The following is a 20,766-nucleotide window of genomic DNA, read 5'->3' on the forward strand; positions in this document are numbered from 1 at the left end:
AAGGAGGGTGGTGCTTGGAATCATTGTTCTTCCTCTGTCAACCATGGTTACCTGCAAGGAAACACGTGCCGTCATCATTGCTTTGCACATAAAGGGCTTCACAGACAAGGATATTGCTGCCAGTAAGATTGCACCTAAATCAACCATTTATCGGATCATCAAGAACTTCAAGGAGAGCGGTTCAATTGTTGTGAAGAAGGCTTCGGGACGCCCAAGAAAGTCCAGCAAGCGCCAGGACCGTCTCCTAAAGTTGATTCAGCTGCGGGATCGGGGAACCACCAGTACAGAGCTTGCTCAGGAATGGCAGCATGCAGGTGTGAGTGCATCTGCACGCACAGTGAGGTGAAGACTTTTGGAGGATGGCCTGGTGTCAAGAAGGGCAGCAAAGAAGCCACTTCTCTCCAGGAAAAACATCAGGGACAGACTGATATTCTGCAAAAGGTACGGGGATTGGACTGCTGAGGACTGGGGTAAAGTCATTTTCTCTGATGAATCCCCTTTCCGATTGTTTGGGGCATCCGGAAAAAAGCTTGTCCGGAGAAGACAAGGTGAGCGCTACCATGAGTCCTGTGTCATGCCAACAGTAAAGCATCCTGAGACCATTCATGTGTGGGGTTACTTCTCAGCCAAGGGAGTGGGCTCACTCTCACAATTTTGCCTAAGAATACAGCCATGAATAAAGAATGGTACCCACACATCCCCCGAGAGCAACTTCTCCCAACCATCCAGGAACAGTTTAGTGACGAACAATGACTTTCCCAGCATGATGGAGCACCTTGCCATAAGGCAAAAGTGATAACTAAGTGGCTCGGGGAACAAAACATTGATATTTTGGGTCCATGGCTAGGAAACTCCCCAGACCTTAATCCCATTGAGAACTTGTAGTCAATCCTCAAGAGGCGGGCAGACAAACAAAACCCCACAAATTCTGACAAACTCCAAGCATTGATTATGCAAGAATGGGCTTCCATCGGTCAGGATGTGGCCCAGAAGTTAATTGACAGCATGCCAGGGCGGATTGCGGAGGTCTTGAAAAAGAAGGGTCAACACTGCAAATATTGACTCTTTGCATCAACATTATTTAATTGTCAATAAAAGCCTTTGACACTTATGAAGTGCTTGTAATTATACTTCAGTATTCCATAGTAACATCTGACAAAAATATCTAAAGACACTGAAGCAGCAAACTTTGTGGAAATTAATATTTGTGTCATTCTCAAAACTTTTGGCCACGACTGTATGTATGCATGGATAAGTCTAGCCTGGTTAAACCAGACTGAATGTTGTGCTCATCATAAAACAACAGCTTATTCAACTGTCAATGAGAATACAGTATTTATTAGGGATGGGTGTGCGTACACGTTTAAAGGTTTGTATTCGATTACTAATAATAAGTTCTGGAAATCCACAAATGCAAAAAATAAATTTGTGACCAGAGCTTTATTAATATTGTACATTTCTTGTTTGGGGGGCTACAGGCACAATACACACATTGATGTAATCTCACATCCACCCACTTTAAAAAGTACACACGTACAAAGCATTGATCACCATGATCATACCACAGAGCCAGAAAGTAACAATAAATGTAGTATGGAGGAAAAGAAAGAAGTGTGTCTCTAATGAAATCTCTGATGTATAATTTGAGATTCAAGGAGCTATCATCATTCAGTTACATAGTCATGTCCCAAAAGTATTTAACTGCAGGGCACTCCCACATCATATGAAGCAGCAGTTGGGAGTTGGGGCCAATTGTATTATGAATAGTTTCTTTAGTGTTAAATACAGTCTGTGAACAAATGTAAAATGTATAAATTGATGGTTCGGATTACGGGATGCCAATGTCATATTTTTCCATATTCTGTTCCAGTTAAAGCATTGTTCAGATTCACTTAGATCTGTGGATCATATTTTTTTTATTGGCTAGCTCAGAATATGAACTTTCCAAAAGTTGTTTATATATTATGGAGATCAGTCCTTTTGAGACCCTAGATAATTTATTTATAAATCCCATCATTCGGTAGTTGGGTTTCCAAATGGACTCCGTAGGCCAACATAGCTGACCTAAATTGTAAATATAGAAAAAAGGAGTTGCCTGGTAATATGAATGTCTTTCGATCCTTGTAATGTTCCTAAACCATTACTCTCCATGATATTGGCAAGGTTTCCACATTTGGACCATGGGGGAGATGCAAAATAATGTATTCTTTTACCACTTTTTCTCCCCAATTGCGTGGTATCCAATTGGTAGTTAGTCTTGTCTCATCGCTGCAACTCCCGTACGGACTCGGGAGAAGTGAAGCTCGAGAGCCGTGCATCCTCCGAAACACAACCCAACCAAGCCGCGCTGCTTCTTGACACAATGCCCACTTAACCCGGAATCCAGCCGCACCAATGTGTTGGAGGAAACACCATACACCTGGTGACTGTGTCAGCATGCACTGCGCCCGGCCCACCACAGGAGTTGCTAGTGCGCGATGGGACAAGGACATCCCTGCCGGCCAAACCCTCCCCTAACCCGGACAATGCTGGGCCAATTGTGCACCGCCTCATGGGTCTCCCGGTCGTGGCTGGCTGCGACAGAGCCTGGACTCGAACCCAGAATCTCTACTGGCACAGCTAGCACTGCAATGCAGTGCCTTAGACCACTGCGCCACTCGGGAGGCCAATCGCAAGGCATTATTGTGAAATATTGGAGTATGGGCATGGGAGTGATTGAGATACGTCTAGATAGAGTAAGATATCATTGGCATATAATGAGATGACGTGACCCGTAGAATTGAAAGACTATTTAGCAGGTAAAATGTATATGCTCTGGAAAAAATGTCAAACACTTCAATGTTTTTATTGTTGGGATTATGTTAAGTGCAGCAAAAATATGTTAAGTTTTGTTTTCAGTTGTATATCAGAACAACCAGTAATTGGAAAAACCAATAGCATACCACATACTTCCTTTGCCTTTAGCCCCGTTTCACACTAACTTGCGAGTACACAACATTATTTTCATGAGAGTACTCGAACACACTTTCTTTCAAATGCCCATCCCTAGTATATCTTTCCTTTAGTTGTTTTAAGGCTGATACACTTCCTCACAGATATCTACTAGCAGGGGTTGGAATTGAAATGATCTTTCGTTCTGAACAGAACCACCATTTTGTTTTCCGTTCCACTGTTCTGACCAGCAAAATAAAGTTCTGAACCGGTTCCAACCCTAAAAAAAGTACTGGTTTATATTGTTCCTTTCTGTTCCTTTTTTAACTTGTGAAATCAACAATTTTTTTACATTTAGCTCATTAAATTACTTCAGCAATCAGTGCGGATAGAGCAGGCAAGGTAGTTGTTTGCGTCTGCTAAATGACGTAAATGTAAATGTTGTTTACATGCGTGATGGACAGACAAGTGTAGCCTATGATGCAATATGACTGAAATTTTGCAGGTGGGGGAGAGGGCGAGAGAGGGTTGAGGAGGAGGCTTAAAGTGCTGGACATCTTGTTATGACATGCATTATCTGAATTAGGTCCACAGAATTATACCTAGGGGGAGCGGATTCTATGAATGAACTTTGAATGTTCTTTTGAGCTAGCAAGCTCGCAACGTCAGCCTATGCTTTGGAGGGAGAGGGGCAGGTATTCTAAACACACACCGGCAAAGATTTTCTGCTGGGCTGCACGCAGCCACTGGAATACATTTCTGAGTGACAGAGTCAGGGCTTTGCATAGGTGCTTTGTTGCATTTTTGTGTGGGACTCGAAAAAATGCCTCTAACTTAAAATAAACGTATTAACCGGTTCACATGCTTTTAAAATACAGTTTCTGTTCCGGAAGAGTATGGAACACAACATTTTGAACAGAAATGCAATGGTTCATTGGATCAGTCTAAAAGTTTGCACATACACTGCTGCCATCTAGTGGCCAAAATCTCAATTGCGCCTGGGCTGGAATAATATATTATGGCCTTTCTCTTGCATTTCAAAGATGATGGTACAAAAAAAAACAAAAAACGCATGGTTTTTCTTTGTATTATTTTTATCCAGATCTAATGTGTTATATTTTCCTACATTCCTTTCAAATGGTATCAAGAATATGCATATCCTTGTTTCAGGTCCTGAGCTACAGGCAGTTAGATTTGGGTATGTCATTTTTAAACAACAAGACTCACTTTACACTTGCTGACATGTTCACATTAGGCACACACACACACTCTGATGGTGTGGCTGAATGGTGAATAAGAGCTTCTTTGTGCTGCAGGTCTGACTGTGTGTTGGCCCTGCCTGGGGCGCCATTAGTCCTCATACAGTACACTCTGAGGGTCTGCAGTCTGTTTCTGTGCTTTACGAGGAGTCATTTATCCAGCACAGTTAGTGCAGCAGGCATGGCTGCTCACACCCCTCTATCTCCTTCTCTACCCCCACAGCAGAGCTCCTCTTTGTGGGACAAGAGGGGAGGTGTGAGTGATGTTATGGAGGTTTGACTGATGTTATGACTGCAGCATCATATCTTGTTATGGCTGTGTGTGGAGGGTGATTTGTGGAGTGACTGACAGCAGGGAGACCATTGTTTCTCTGCTCCTGAACAACAGCAGGGATCCAGCCCTGGGAGGAAACACACATGCACACACCATGCAAACTCACTAATAAATGCACTGAAAGACCCCATTGTCTAGCCGTCTCAGAGAATGGATAATTTTCTGCTGAATTGTTAATTTCAGGTTTTGAAATAGATTAAATCCATTTGATAACTGGTGGAAATGTAAAAAAGAAAAAATGAAATGAATGTTTTCAGAGGCCACTTGAAAAACAGTTCCAATAATGAAACGGGCATATCTGCCAGAATGTCCCTGTTAATGAATAAATATTTGCTGGTGGACTTTTTTCCAAGTTTCTATTCAAAAATCAAAGAGGAAGCAGCTTAATATTGTAGCAGAGGGCATTCTTCTACTGTTCTTTCACTCTGTAATGATAGGTATGTAATTGAGTATTTTCTCTATGTCCTCTTTCCTCTTCCAGAGGGTCTCTGTGGATTGAATACCCCCATGCCTGCAGGGCCTGATGACTAAGAGATGTGGTCGTGATCATTATTCCACTGGCAGAGCTTTTCACTAAGCAAGGTGGGCTCATACCTGTTTCACACTGACACTCCTATCTGCAGGGTCCTATTGATCAACATAACGTCCAGATACTGTAGATACACTGTGTTAGCTTTACATCTTCACATTAAGGCAACCTATTAAGAGTTAATTCAACATGACTGAATATCTAGCATAGTGTAGGTCCAAAAAAACAGATTTTCACCAAGTCAAATTCCTTTATTGTGTTATCTAAGATTGTTCTATACATCAGTTGGGGTCACTATAAACTTCGATATGAGGTTCTAAACCTAGCATGAAAGTGCACCCTTGTAGCGGTGTGGGCTAATACAGTCAAAATGTTTGGGTAAGTTGAGCAAATTGAAGTATTTTCTTCCCAGGCATAATGCAAAGCGTTATCGCTGGGATATGAAGTATCAACCGGCCTGGCCTATGTTAAAAAAATACAAAGTGTTTGTTAGGTGTTAAGCCTGTGTTAAAATTTGATTCAAATGATTAAAAGACAAAAAGTGAATTGTGTTTGGGAAATAAAGATAGACATGGTTTTAAAAGGGTAGTGGAAATATTTAATTCAGTACAGAATTTTGTTTGTAGGCGGCTTACCCTGTCCCACGACTCAACTTACCCCATACCTGACTGGCCTGCACAGAGCCCTGACCTCAACCCCATCGTACACCATTGGGATGAATTGGAACGCCGACTGTGAGTCAGGCCTAATCGCCCAACATTTTACAGGGCCTGATGACTAAGAGAAAGAGGGAGCAGGTGATTACAGCTGTCTATTGACAGGGGTCAACATCCGTGCCCAACCTCACTAATGCTCTTGTGGCTGAATGGAAGCAAGTCCCCGCAGCAATGTTCAAACATCTAGTGGAAAGCCTTCCCAGAAGAGTGGAGGCTGTTATAGCAACAAAGGGGGGACCAACTTCATATTAATGCCCATGATTTTGGAATGAGACGTTCGACGAGGATGCAGTGTAACTCATCCAAATGGCTTTGACTTCTCAAAAACAGTATAAAGCTAACACAATATGATGCTCCGTCACCTTATTAATTTAGCCACTTACTTAGATAACTTGCAAGTTAAACTTAGAGGTCACGTTAACTCAGAATTCATGCAGGAAAAAAAGATAAAACGCATAATAAAAACCTTGCTGCGTTTTGTAAACTCAGATCTAAAATGCTAATTATTGTAATTTCTGCTCAGCATCAAACTAATTTTGTGCTTCAGTTGCACTTCTCCACTCAGATGAGAATTCAGGAATGGACATTCTATCATGTATCAGCAGACAGAGTTCTGACTGTGTAGCTACATTTTCTGGTACTTTTCTCGGTGTGGCCAGTAAATTGCAAGATTAACTTTACGCACAACATTAGGAAATGAAGCGGGCTACATTATTTTTATGATAAACATTGGAAATATGATGACCATGGATCGTTTTTGGAAAAAAGACCATGCTTTTTAATCGTAAACTCATTTTCTTGTGTGGCTGCCAGCCAAATAGCGTTGCACTTATGTTGCCATCTGATAACAATGAAGCTGTTTTCTGCTGAATGTGTTGCACTAATATATTTTATGTGAAGGAAAACTATAGTTGCACGTCCCTGTTCACTGTATTGAAGCAAAACAATACTTGACTTTCAATATAAAACACGACCCCTGTCAATACCCAGCTGTAATCACCTGCTCCCTCTTTCTCCAGTTATATCATTTACAAACAAACACGTGACTGGCTCAACTGTTCTGGGGAGCTACAGTACGCTTCATAATGGAAAATTATGTGACGGGTGAAATGAAGAACGCGATCTGCTTCATATTATGTATTGCACAAGTTGACTGCAGGTACAGTTGAAGTCGGAAGTGTACATACACATAGGTTGGAGTCATTAAAACTCGTTTTTCAACCACTCCACAAATTCCTTGTTAACAAACTATAGTTTTGGCAAGTCGGTTAGGACATCTACTTTGTGCATGACACAAGTAATTTTTGCAACAATTGTTTACAGACAGATTATTTCACTGTATCACAATTCCAGTGGGTCAGAAGTTTACATACACTAAGTTGACTGTGCCTTTAAACAGCTTGGAAAATTCCAGAAAATGATGTCATGGCTTTAGAAGCTTCTGATAGGCTATGACATCATTTGAGTCAATTTGAGGTATATCTGTGGATGTATTTCAAGGCCTACCTTCAAACTCGGTGCCTCTTTTCTTGACATCATGGGAAAATCTAAAGAAATCAGCCAAGACCTCAGAAAAAGAATTGTAGAACTCCACAGGTCTGGTTCATCCTTGGGAGCAATTTCCAAATGCCTGAAGGTACCACGTTCATCTGTACAAACAATAGTACGCAAGTATAAACACCATGGAACCACGCAGCCGTCATACCGCTCAGGAAGGAGACGCGTTCTGTCTCCTAGAGATGAACGTACTTTGGTGCCAAAAGTGCAAATCAATTCCAGAACAACAGCAAAGGACCTTGTGAAGATGCAGGAGGAAACCGGTACAAAAGTATCTATATCCACAGTAAAACGAGTCCTATATCGACATAGCGTGAAAGGCCACTTAGCAAGGAAGAAGCCCCTGCTCCAAAACCGCCATAAAAAAGCAAGAATACGGTTTGCAAATGCACATGGGGACAAAGATCGTACTTCTTGGAGAAATGTCCTCTGGTCTGATGAAACAAAAATAGAACTGTTTGGCCATAACGACCATCATTATGTTTGGAGGAAAAAGGGGGATGCTTGCAAGCCGAAGAACAACATCCCAACCGTGAAGCACGGGGGTGGCAGCATCATGTTGTTGGGGTGCTTTGCTGCAGGAGGAACTGGTGCACTTCACAAAATAGATGGCATCATGAGGGAGGAAAATTATGTGGATATATTGAAGCAACATCTCAAGACATCAGTAAGGAAGTTAAAGCTTGGTCGCAAATAGGTCTTCCAAATGGACAATGACCGACCCCAAGCATACTTCCAAAGTTGTCATTTTGTTGAAAAACTTGAAAGAAATAGTTTTGACAGTATTGAAAAACCATCCCGTGGCTATTTGCATACGCTATACCGCCCAATCCTATTAAACAATTGCTCAACTATTCACTATATGCTTTTTGAACCCGGCACCCGACGACATTTTGTCACTACAAACATTTGAGCTGAGCACGCCAATTTCTCTTTAGATTAAAAATGCGTACCTCATCAATCTACATGGTTCTATTAGTCAAAGTAAAACTTGAAGGCCTCTGTGTTCGTCTTGTCTGGACTGAGAAAAAACGGTTGTGGTGAAAACTGTCTTTGTGAGGTGTGTCTTGAGTTGATATTATGCAATAATCCCAGATGAATGTATTCCTACTCAGTCAGTGTGAATTGACTGTATTCCTATACCACTGACTTAGCACCTGAAAATACTTTATTTCATACTAATCTTGTGACCAGTGAGTTCCTTCATCTTCTGCTCTCCTCTCATCAGATGTCAACAACCACAGAAAATGGAGTGGGAGGGTATCGGAACACAAGCGGAGAGAAAACATACAAAAAGGTAAAGTTTCATCACTCCGCACTTCCCCACTGCTCTCTCTGGCTGGATTTGATTGGCCTTTTATGAGAACCATGAAGGGAGGTTTCACAGTGAGTGTTGTTGGAATTAATTCCCATTCATCGCTAGGATGAAGTCCAAGAAGCTTTCACTTTTGATGTCCCTTTAATGTCCTGCTTCTACACAGTTGGTACATGATGCCCTGACCTTTCAGAAGTAGCATGCCTGGGAAGCTCACAGTCCATTTGCTGCTTTACTGTATTTTCATTTGGATTAGACATCACTGGTGGTGATGGGATTTTGGCACACACAATGTAACAGGGCTTATTGCAGAAAGTGCAGGCTATTTGAAACATCTAGGTAATTTATTTGATATTTTCAGAACTATTGAAGCTATGTAAACAGTGTAATTTGTTAAAATAACCAGCCATCTTGGCATCAGCTGGCTTTCAATGTCATTACTGTTACGTGCTTGTTTCAGAGAATCTGACATTGTTTTCTGACTGTATTGTATATTCCTGAACGCCCATCTTACATGTGCCTCCTTTACAAGACATGCCTCTAAAAGAGTTCTCAGTACAGTATCTCTTAGATTTGAGTACCATTCTGTTCTAGGGAATTTGCTACCTTCTTGCCCTTTGGAGTTTATGCCTAGTTTGCTTTCCTTTTTAGCACTGTGGAAAAAAAACTTTGTAAAAAGCACCATACAAATAAACATGTAATTGATAAATGTATTGGTTGATTGATTTGTTGATTGGTTGATTTATGTGTTGATTGGTGTGTTTGGTTGTCCCTCACCCTCAGACCACGTCGTCGGCCCTGAAGGGGGCCATCCAGTTGGGCATCGGCTACACGGTGGGAAACTTGACCTCCAAACCTGACAGAGATGTTCTCATGCAGGACTTCTACGTTGTGGAGAGTGTCTTCCTGCCTAGGTGAGGAGGGACATTACTGATTATAGTGATGCTACAGATGTAGGATCTTAATTTGATCACCTTGTTGCAGGAGAACTTCACTGCAATGCAGGAAATGTAAAACTAGGAAGTGTATTTGAGGTTTAAAAAGGCTTCTGAAGTTTGTAATTTCCACTTTGTTTGAAGATGTAATCCGGAGGCAGGTTTTCTATACAACAGCCTTCTGTGTGTTCTCTTTTCGACTCCCTCCGTATATATGGAATCAAACACAGGAATTTTATCCATCTCCTTAGCTATCATACTCTGCTTCCACTGGGCATTCCACTGGTTTCAAAACTCGGTCCTCCAGAAAGTGGAGAGCATTAGCAACTCTTTTGCAGTTGTGATATCTTTCCAATAAGCTGTGTTAGAAAGGATTATCTACACACACTGACCAATCCGAACTCACCTCTCTGCATGTCCAGCCCATCCATTATCTCAGCCAATCATGGCTAGCGGGAAGGTTCCTGTTTTTCCGTGGCTAAACCAACTAGGCTCATAATTAAAATGTTGTATTCATATTTACAGATGGCATACAAGTTTGTTATTAAGGCACATGAAAGTTCACATGTTCCAGAAGGCATTTCTGCCAAAAAACTTGAAGTAGTGCCACGCGACACATGCCTAGTTTCCTGAAATGAGTCACATATTGTATTTACGTATGCTTTCACACAAAAACATGCTTTACATCCTGAGTAGATGAACCATAATGATAGGTCCATTAGAAACACTACAACCTATATGTGGGTGCTGCTGTGAAGTGACTCATTGCCTTTCTGCAGTGAGCCTGTGAATGAAAAGAGGAACATAGGTTGAGCTCAATCTGTCTGCTAGCTAAAATAGGATAGCTTCATGTCTGGATCACTTCATGAGACAAGAGGGAGGAGGCGTTCTCCTTAAAGCAGTATTGATGCACGGAGAGAGATGGATTCCCAGGGTTCATATCCCAAAGAATAGAAAAAGGCATCTATCATTTAACATGAGAATGAATCGGCTAGTTGAAGTCATGGTGTGTGAACCCAGTCTCTCTAGTGGATTGAATACCCAATACCCTGGGAATCCGCTTACTGTGTCTCTTAATGCCAGAGTGCAAAACGTACTGCGTGCCGTGCTTGGGCCATACAATCCTCTATCTTAATAATTACAACATCAACTTAAAGAAACGCCTTATCTAACCCAGCACACACCTAGGAACACTCATGCATGAACACATATACACACACACATGCATAAAAACACACGCAAGCACACAAACACACACAAACACACACACACACACACACACAGTGTGTAAGAGATGATATCATTAGTGCCATCAGACCACATCACTTGGTCATGCACTGTTTGAATAAGCTTCTTGTTTATGCTAAACGATCTAGAGCAGGGGGGTCGAACTCATGTTGCCCGGGAACCACATTTGGTCTTCCACGAGGTCCGGAGTGCCGCACTGAAAATGTGTCATTATTGCCTCTCTCTCAAAATGTGCATAGAAATAGTCCTCTATCCATCGTTTTTGGAATTTTAGATGCTCCTGGACTCTAGCTTTCATTTGGGTGATTATTAGCGAGCTGGACACAGTCAAGATGCTGTATGAATGTAAGTCCATAAAAAGGTCTACACAGATTCGTTTCGTTTTTAGTCATTTTTAAGTATACTGATTTCATTTACCCCTCCCCAAAAAATATTATTTTTATTATGTATTTTTACTCAAACCCCCCGCGGCCCGGATTGGACCTGATCCGGCCCACGGGCCATATGTTTGACGCTCCTGATCTAGAGAATCTGTTCCTGAACAAAATGAACAAAATATTCAACAAACCTCTCCCCGAATGAAAAACAGTAAATCATCAAAGAATTTCAACCTCTTGATTGGCCAGCCTCTTTCCCTTCCAAGCCCTGCAGAGACTTGGACTAGGAAATGCTTTCTGTGTGTCACTTTCCAAATGGCACATCAGGACATGCAAATTTTGTCCTTCGACATGCAAATGCTGTCAGTTTATACTCACAGACTGAGTTTCACCGTTATGCTAATTTCAAAATACACTGAAAATATTGACTTGCATCCCATGTTGACTCCAATGCTTCCCACAGTTGTGTCAATTTGGCTGGATGTCCTTTGGGTGGTGGACCATTCTTGATACACACAGGAAACTGTTGAGCGTGAAAAACCCAGCAACGTTGCAGTTCTTGACAATCTTATGCACCTGGCACCTACTACTATACCCTGTTCAAAGATACTGAAATATTTTGTCATGCCCATTTACCCTCTGTGTATGTGTGCCATTCAATCTGTCTCAAGGCTTAAAAATCATTCTTTAACCTGTCTCCTCTCCTTCATCTACACTGATTGAAGTGGATTTAACAAGTGACATCAATAAGGGATCATAGCTTTCACCTGGATTCACCTGGTCAGTCTATGTCATGGAAAGAGCAGGTGTCCTTAATGTTTTGTATACTCAGTGTATATACTGCAGGGTAACGTAAATGACTCTACTGGACACAGGTGCAATAGCTACCCCAGAATGTTGAAATTAATGAGTTTTGCCAAACATACAGAGAGCGTGTAATATGTTGTAATTTCCTCTTCATGGACATCTTTTGACTGAGAGGGCAGGTGACAATAACAACACTGGAGAGACCATGTGTTTTAACCCCCGCTAGAAGAGACAACAGACTCTCCAGGGAGGAAAAACAAACACAACATAACCAGTGGAGGAAGGTTAAGCCATGATGCGACTACAGGCGACGTAACTACACGCATTCAGTAACAGGACAGCCGTAGTTATTGTCTCAATCTCTTTCTCTCTTTCCCTCCCCCTCTATCGCTCTCTCTCTCCACTGAGAGACACAGGACTGAGTGACCGGCAGAGAGTGCTCAGAGGTGGTCCTCCTCCACTTCCCTCATCTCCAGGGGTTCCCTTCACTCCACTTCCCTCATCTCCAGGGGTTCCCTTCACTCCACTTGTTTTATTTTTATTTAACTAGACAAGTCAGTTACCAACAAATTCTTATTTACAATGATGGCCTACCCCGTCCAAACCCTAACCCGGACGACGCTGGGCCAATTATGCGCCGCCCTATGGGACTCCCAATCACGGCCGGTTGTGATACAGCCTGGAATCGAACCAGGGTCTGTAGTGATGCCTCTAGCACTGAGATGCAGTGCCTTAGACCGCTGCGCCACTCAGGAGCCCCAGGCTGGCTTTGGATGCCTGTATTTCTCAGACATTTTCTGACTCTCACATTGTTTATCTGGTGTAACTTGTCTAGTCGTATTTCCTCTAAAAGTACGCTATGAAAGACACTGTCATAGTTGTGTGCAGTTGTGTTCTCCTTCGTCTAAATGGTTCTAATATGAAGCCTTACACTCACAGCAGGCAGCACATAGCTCTGCGCAGCTGGAGGTCATTCTCCTTGCTGCCCACACACCCTACATGAGCAGCGTGATTTCATTCAGTAGGCTGATAATCACAACTATTGTGTTACACAGCAGAGCCAGGTTGTAGTTTATCCTGTTGCTGAGTGAATGCACTGCGGTGCGGCTCAACATCTTAGCCAAGTCAGAATCCAAAAACCTGGTTTCAAAAGCAGCTTGGTGTTGAGATGCCCTGGAAAACACAGCCTTGTTTAACCCACTGTTAATGGATTTAGGGTGCAGTGTGCATTTGGGGAGTTGTTATTCTCTAAAAGATTTCTAGGAGCATCTGGAGCTAAGCTAATCACCCAGCAGACCCCCTGTGTTCTGTTCCACCTGGCACAGCTACAGGCTCATGTTAAACTGGGTCAGTCTTTACGTGAGCCATGCCAGTATCTCATATAGTAGAGAGAGAAAGAAAGGAAAACAGAAATGTGTGTTTTGTAGTCTCTCTTTCATTGGACACGGAGCTCATATCATTATAGTGCAAGTCTCTTGTGTGGTGTTGTATTGTGTTTTATGGTGTGGTGTTGTGTGGTGTTTTATTGTGTTGTAAGGTATTGTATTGTGGTGTGGTGTTGTAAGGTGTTTTATGGTGTTGTATTGTGTTGTATGAGTATTGTTTAGGGTAATCAGAGCCGTTCTCGCTCTCCAGGCTCTGACCTCTAAACAGGGCTGCGTGCCACTGGAATACCATTTCATCTGGCTTGCCATCATGGGTTACTGTATTAATGTCAATACACACAGAGGCGTGTCGCGTTACTTCATGCCACGCTGACTGGAACTGACTGGGCTGAATGCTCTGACATGAAGACTGTGTTCTAGTTATAGCCCTCCCCTTTGCTGAGGCTGTGTGATATTTGTTTGCAAAATGTCAGTCTACATCAGTAATAGTGCTAGTTTTCTACATTAGTAAACTGATCAGCTGAGATTTCTTTGGAAGGCTTTGTCCAAACTTACTTGCTTGTGTTTGTGAGGATATTCTAACTGTTCTGTGTCTGTTGTCCGGTTGGTCTTGTTTCCATCAGTGAAGGGAGCAACCTGACACCGGCGCACCACTACCCAGACTTCCGCTTCAAAACCTACGCCCCGCTGGCCTTCCGCTACTTCCGAGAGCTCTTCGGGATCAAACCAGATGACTACCTGGTAGGTCTAAGCACTGCACCTGATCGAGACACATCCCATAGGTTAGAGTTCATCCTACCTATCATGTACAGTAGCTTTCTACAATAAATTCATTGGGATCAGTGGTGGCTAAAGTGTATTTTATACATTTACATGTAAACATTTTAGTAATTTATCAGACGCTTTTATCCAGAGTGACTTACCGAAGCAATTACAGTTAAGTGCCTTGCTCAAGGGCACATCGAGAGATTTTTCACCTAGTCAGCTCGGGGATTCGAACCAGCGACCTGTTGAGCTTGTGGTGAAGTTTTATACATGTGCTTTTCTTATAACAAATGTATGTGTTCTATTCATGTGCTGTTCTATAAACCAATATCTGTGTTCATGGAAGTGGCTGACTGAACAAATCCTCACTATCAGTAGCTGTAATTTGGCAGTACGCCAAGACCTTGTTTTGAGAACAAAATATATCTCAGTTTCAAGGTCTCAGCTTAGAGAGTAGAAGCCTTGTGAGGTATTGGTCTGTCACATGTTATGAACCAGTATTGGTCGGTGATATGAATGAAACAAAACGGTAATGATTAATTCATTATGCTAAATCATACAAATATAACTTGTCTGTGTATAGCTGTATATAAGACAGCTGCTGGGACTGCCCTAGCAGAGCTTCTGACAGACATTCACTATGGTGCATTAAGTTTGTTGGAATCTCTTCAGCACGCTGACAAATAAAGGATGATTCAATTAAGATTGACTTTGACTGTCCCTCAGTAAGAATTTCCACATCAAGCTCTTAACCGCTAGACTACCTGCCACCCTGTGAGAGCAGGGGTTTTACCCTGTTCTACGTATCCAGCAGTGGTGGTGGTGGTGGTGGTGGTTGAGCTGGGGGTGAGAGAATGGTCATGCTAATTGAGCATGCTTTCATAATGATGGGTTTAATTGTATCCCCTGCACATTGAAATGAAATCAGGCTGTAATTTCCCAGAGGGTGTGCGTGTATCAGGAGTTAACCCCTTGCTGACCGATCCAACTCAGGAGGCATGTCAGAGAGAGTGGCCCTTCAGGTCAAAGTCATTACCACTCTCTAGTATTCTGCTGTCATTATCACTAGAACAGGTAGAGCAGAGGAGAATACGTCAGAGTTTCAATATGCAGCACTACCATACGGAATATACAGTGTATATATACATATATCATACTGTATGCCGGAGCAGGCCCAGCTATTCACTGCATGATCTGTTATCTATATATTATTCCACTCACACTTTATTTATCATTTGAAATTCTTTTCTACCATTCTTTTCTATTATGCCCATAACTTGAGGTTTTGGATTTACACTCTTTACTTCAAGGCTGTTGCACCCAGCCTCACCACAGCTCTTATGAATGCCCTGCCATGTTCTGCATTTATGATCTGTAATCATTGCTAGCAGACAAAAGGCTACACGACAGGCAAAGAAAGAGTGAAAGTCAGAGAGGGTCAGACTGGAAGAGGGAGAGAGACTGAAGGGTGAAGCAAACACTGTCTTAATGTGTGTCCTTGTGTTTATTATCCATTTATTCAGAGACCGGAGCAACAAATCAGCTTAATTAAGACAGCACACACACGCACGCACTCGCGCACACACACACACACACACACTCTACCCCCCAGGCTCCTGAATGCAAATGCAGATAAATTGCGGATGTGTTTGTGCTGTGGGCTCAACGTGATTGCAGACTGCCATCAGTCTGTGGAGAACCCCATGCCTTCTCTCTCTCTCTCTCTCCATCAGAATACACAGTGCTGTTTCCCTTCTACTGCACGTATCATTAAACCTTAGTGTTTAATGAACACAGCACTACTGCCTTTCCTCACTGACTTCCCCTATTCCTTTGATTTCCACACAGAAGGGGTTCTGTTAGACTAGGGCTTTTCTGTTCATATGGAGAACAACACAAAATATGTTGTTGAAAGGGTTGTTGTATGTGGGCTCTATTGCCAGAGGCTCATCTCATGTAAACTAAACTGCAAATGTTATTTTGTGTACAGACATGGGCTTTGTTTGTGAAGGTACAACTGATAAACACACACACATGCTGGTGGAAACAATACATTCACCCGTGCCCTGAGGCTTATTGCTGGCCTTACATGGGGGGTGTGTGTGTGTGTGTGAGGTCGGGGGTGTGTGTGTGAGGTCGGGTGTGTGTGTGTGTGTGTGTGTGTGTGTGTGTGTGTGTGTGTGTGTGTGTGTGTGTGTGTGTGTGTGTGTGTGTGTGTGTGTGTGTGTGAGGTCGGGGGTGTGTGTGTGTGTGTGAGGTCGGGGGTGTGTGTGTGTGTGTGAGGTCGGGGGTGTGTGTGTGTGTGTGAGGTCGGGGGTGTGTGTGTGTGTGTGAGGTCGGGGGTGTGTGTGTGTGAGGTCGGGGGTGCGTGTGTGTGTGTGTGTGTGTGAGGTCGTGTGTGCGTGTGAGGTCGTGTGTGAGGTCGGGGGTGTGTGTGAGGTCGGGGGTGTGTGTATGTGTGTGTGTGTGTGTGTGTGTGTGTGTGTGTGTGTGTGTGAGGTCGGGTGTGTGTGTGTGTGAGGTCGGGGGTGTGTGTGTGTGTGTGTGTGAGGTCGGGGGTGTGTGTGTGTGTGGTGTGTGTGTGTGTGTGTGAGGTCGGGGGTGTGTGTGTGTGTGTGTGAGGTCGGGGTGTGTGTGTGTGTGTGTGTGTGAGGTCGGGGGGGTGTGTGTGTGTGTGTGTGTGTGTGTGAGGTCGGGTGTGTGTGTGAGGTCGGGTGTGTGTGTGAGGTCGGGGGTATGTGTGTGTGAGGTCGGGGGTGTGTGTGTGTGAGGTCGGGGGTGTGTGTGTGTGAGGTCGGGGGTGGGTGTGTGTGTGTGTGAGGTCGGGGGTGGGTGTGTGGTCGGGTGTGTGTGTGAGGTCGGGTGTGTGTGTGAGGTCGGTGTGTGTGTGTGTGTGTGTGTGTGTGTGTGTGTGTGTGTGTGTGAGGTCGGGTGTGTGTGTGTGTGTGTGAGGTCGGGTGTGTGTGTGTGTGTGTGTGTGAGGTCGGGGGTGTGTGTGTGTGTGAGGTCGGGGGTGTGTGTGTGTGTGGGTCGGGGTGTGTGTGTGTGAGGTCGGGGGGAGTGTGTGTGTGTGTGTGTGTGTGTGTGTGTGAGGTAAGTGTGTGTGTGAGGTAAGTGTGTGTGAGTGGTAGGGGGTGAGGTAAGTGGGAGGGTGTGGGTGTGTGTGTGTGTGTGAGGTCGGGGGTGTGTGTGTGTGTGTGAAGTAGGTGTGTGTGTGTGTGTGAGGTAAGTGTGTGTGTGAGTGGTAGGGGGGTGAGGTAAGGGGGAGGGTGTGGGGGTGAGTGAGTGTTAATGAAATAAACGTGCTAGAAAAGCCACACAAGCATCTTTGAATGAATGAAACAGTATGTTTGTGTTCCAGACCACCCCAACTGGAATACAACATGTTATTTCTTAACCACACAATAAACAACGGCGGTGTGTTAGGTGGTTGTCCATGGTATAAGTTGTGGTTTATAAATCAGGCGAGAACCTTGTTTTCATGAGGATGTTTCCCAGGATTAGGCAGCTCGTTCAATGACCACAGGACTTGATTGAGGCAGCACAAACAGATCTGAGACTAGGTTATGGTTGTACAGGCATACTGTACCTCACCAGTTGTATTGTTTTGTTGTTTTTACAGGCATATTAAACCAGTTGTGTTGTGTTGTTTTTACAGGCATATTAAACCAGTTGTGTTGTTTTTACAGGCATATTAAACCAGTTGTGTTGTTTTTACAGGCATATTAAACCAGTTGTGTTGTTTTTACAGGCATATTAAACCAGTTGTGTTGTTTTTACAGGCATATTAAACCAGTTGTGTTGTGTTGTTTTTACAGGCATATTAAACCAGTTGTGTTGTTTTTACAGGCATATTAAACCAGTTGTGTTGTGTTGTTTTTACCGGCATATTAAACCAGTTGTGTTGTTTTTACAGGCATATTAAACCAGGGTTGTGTTGTTTTTACAGGCATATTAAACCAGTTGTGTTGTTTTTACAGGCATATTAAACCAGTTGTGTTGTGTTGTTTTTACCGGCATATTAAACCAGTTGTGTTGTTTTTACAGGCATATTAAACCAATTGTGTTGTGTTGTTTTTACAGGCATATTAAACCAGTTGTGTTGTGTTGTTTTTACAGGCATATTAAACCAGTTATGTGTTGTTTTTACAGGCAAATTAAACCAGTTATGTGTTGTTTTTACAGGCAAATTAAACCAGTTATGTGTTGTTTTTACAGGCATATTAAACCAGTTGTGTTGTTGTTTTTCTCCTCAGTACTCCATCTGTAATGAGCCTCTGATTGAGCTGTCCAATCCCGGGGCCAGCGGCTCTCTGTTCTACCTGACCAGCGATGACGAGTTCATAATCAAAACCGTTCAGCACAAAGAGGCAGAGTTTCTCCAGAAACTACTCCCAGGTTACTACATGGTGAGTAACTTACCCAACCTGGTCTGCGTTACCTATATAGTGCACTACTTTTGACCAGGGCCCATGGGGCTCTGTTTATAAGTAGTGCACTATATAGGATTTAGGGTTCAATTTAGGTTGCAAACCTAGTCTCAGGCCTTTTAAACAGTGGAATAATACTGAGGTTTAAGGTTTGGGATGAATGGTTAACTGAGTATTCAGAGCTATGTGAACTCTAACCAATCCAGAACCTTAATAATCTACTAACTGCAATCCACCTCTCTCCCCACATCCACACACAGAACCTGAACCAGAACCCACGCACACTGTTGCCTAAGTTCTACGGTCTGTACTGCATCCAGTCTGGAGGCGTCAACATCCGGCTGGTGGTGATGAACAACGTGCTGCCGCGCTCTGTCAAGATGAACTACAAGTACGATCTAAAGGGCTCCACCTACAAGAGACGTGCCTCCAGGAAGGAGAGGGAGAAGGCCTGTCCCGTCTACAAGGACCTGGACTTCCAGGACATGCATGAAGGGCTCTACTTCGACGCTGACACCTACAATGCCCTGATGAAGACCCTACAGAGAGACTGCCTGGTAGGTGTGAACTGGGACAGGGTGTGTGTGTGTGTGTGTGTGTGTGTGTGGTGGTGCGGGGTGTGGCGGGTGTCTCCGTCTGTCTGTCTGTCGGCTCGAACTCCGACCGTGTGGTAGGGCCTGGCGAAGCTGTGCTACAACACTGTCTTGAGTACCAAGAAAATCAGATTATACAGCTGGTTTGAATGTAATGTCATTTCAACTTGCTGAGTCATCCCAGTATTCCAATGCATCTCAGCAAACACATGGCAGAAGCAATTTAACAAAACAAAGCAGATTCCTCACATTCTTTCAGTATTGTATGCAGATAATGGCGAGTCGTTCTGGCTTTTCCAGTCATGCTAGAATTAGAAAGTAGAAGTACTATCAGATGAGAAGGCTCAGTTTACAGCACTATCTATACGCTCATCTCTACGGTCTGCTGTTTTCATTCCCAAACTCTGGACTTCAATGGCCAAACTCCTCGTGATGTCATCCCTTGGACATTGGGTCACATGCCAGAAGTAGGAAAGGGCACAGATTGTATTTGTAGTTGGACTCCCTCTGTCTCTGGGAAATCAGCAACCTCTCCCATTCAAACAGGATACTCTGCACTCAGTACACATGCTCAAATAGTATACACTGCATACACGTACACACACTTACAGGCACGCATGTATACTAATGCAAGTATGCACGCACGCACGCATGCACGTGCGCCACACCCACACACACACTCTCTCTCTCCACTCTTCCACTTCATACTCTGCCACATTGTATACAAGCCCAGAACACTGTGTGTGATTGTAGGGTTGTACAGAGTGTTTTGAGAAAGGGAACTGTGTGTTTCTGCTGCGTTTGGCATTGGGACTGTGTGTTTCCACTGTGGGTTCATTGGGAGCTCTGAGCTCTGTTCAGTTCCATGACAGCTCTCCAAACACTGAATGTGATTAAGAAATGTTCCCAGCAGCGTGAGAGTGAGAAAGTAAGAGAGAGCACCAGCCTAAAGATAGGAGTACAATCTGAGGCTGCATTCCTGTCTATTTCAGAGCAGTAGCCACCAGATTAGCCTGTCTAATCTAGTGAAGTAGTGGGATCTGAGCTATTGTTCAACAGAGAGAGAACACCACAACTCTGCTCTGAAACAGGAGCAAGGAGCTACTTTGCCACTCCTAAAATGTACATAGAACAAACAGGACCACAACAAGTCAAGCTGGAGATCTATAGGCCTACGGCACTACTATGCTGTACACTGAGTGTACAGAACATTAAGAACACCGGCTCTTTCCATGACATAGACTGACCAGGTGAAATCCAGGTGAAAGCTATGATCCCTTATTGATGTCACTTGTTAAATCCACCTCAATCAGTGTAGATGAAGGAGAGGAGACAGGTTAAAGAAGGATATTTAAGCCTTGAGACAATTGAGACATGGATTGTGTATGTGCCACTCAGAGGGCGAAATGGGCAAGACATAAAATGTAAGTGCCTTTTGAACAGGGTATGGTAGTAGGTGCCAGGCACACCGGTTTGTGTCAAGAACTGCAACGTTGCTGGGTTTTTCACGCTCAACAGTTTCCTGTGTGTATCAAGAATGGTCCACCACCCAAAGGACATCCAGCCAACTTGACACAACTGTGGG

The 20,766-nt window shown here is 43.5% G+C and overlaps 1 protein-coding gene across 7 annotated transcripts in view; it reads left to right on the forward strand.

Moving 5' to 3' along the window:
* The window catches only part of LOC106580411 (phosphatidylinositol 4-phosphate 5-kinase type-1 beta), an 82,803-nt gene that overhangs the window by 36,197 nt on the left and 25,840 nt on the right, over positions 1-20,766 (forward strand). For 3 of the 7 annotated variants that reach the window (XM_082966350.1, XM_045703208.2, XM_045703210.2), the window contains 7 exons: positions 5,006-5,106; positions 5,680-5,787; positions 8,555-8,623; positions 9,425-9,555; positions 14,017-14,134; positions 18,415-18,567; positions 18,849-19,145. In XM_082966350.1, the coding sequence (XP_082822476.1) occupies positions 8,555-8,623; positions 9,425-9,555; positions 14,017-14,134; positions 18,415-18,567; positions 18,849-19,145 (768 nt within the window). In that variant the 5' untranslated portion in view covers positions 5,006-5,106; positions 5,680-5,787. The remainder of the gene's footprint in view (positions 1-5,005; positions 5,107-5,679; positions 5,788-8,554; positions 8,624-9,424; positions 9,556-14,016; positions 14,135-18,414; positions 18,568-18,848; positions 19,146-20,766) is intronic. The other 4 variants (XM_082966349.1, XM_045703207.2, XM_045703206.2 and 1 more) reach the window with 2 other exon arrangements.

Source organism: Salmo salar, chromosome 20 (assembly GCF_965601325.2).
Source record: "Salmo salar chromosome 20, fSalSal1, whole genome shotgun sequence".
Taxonomy (NCBI): Eukaryota; Metazoa; Chordata; class Actinopteri; order Salmoniformes; family Salmonidae; genus Salmo; species Salmo salar.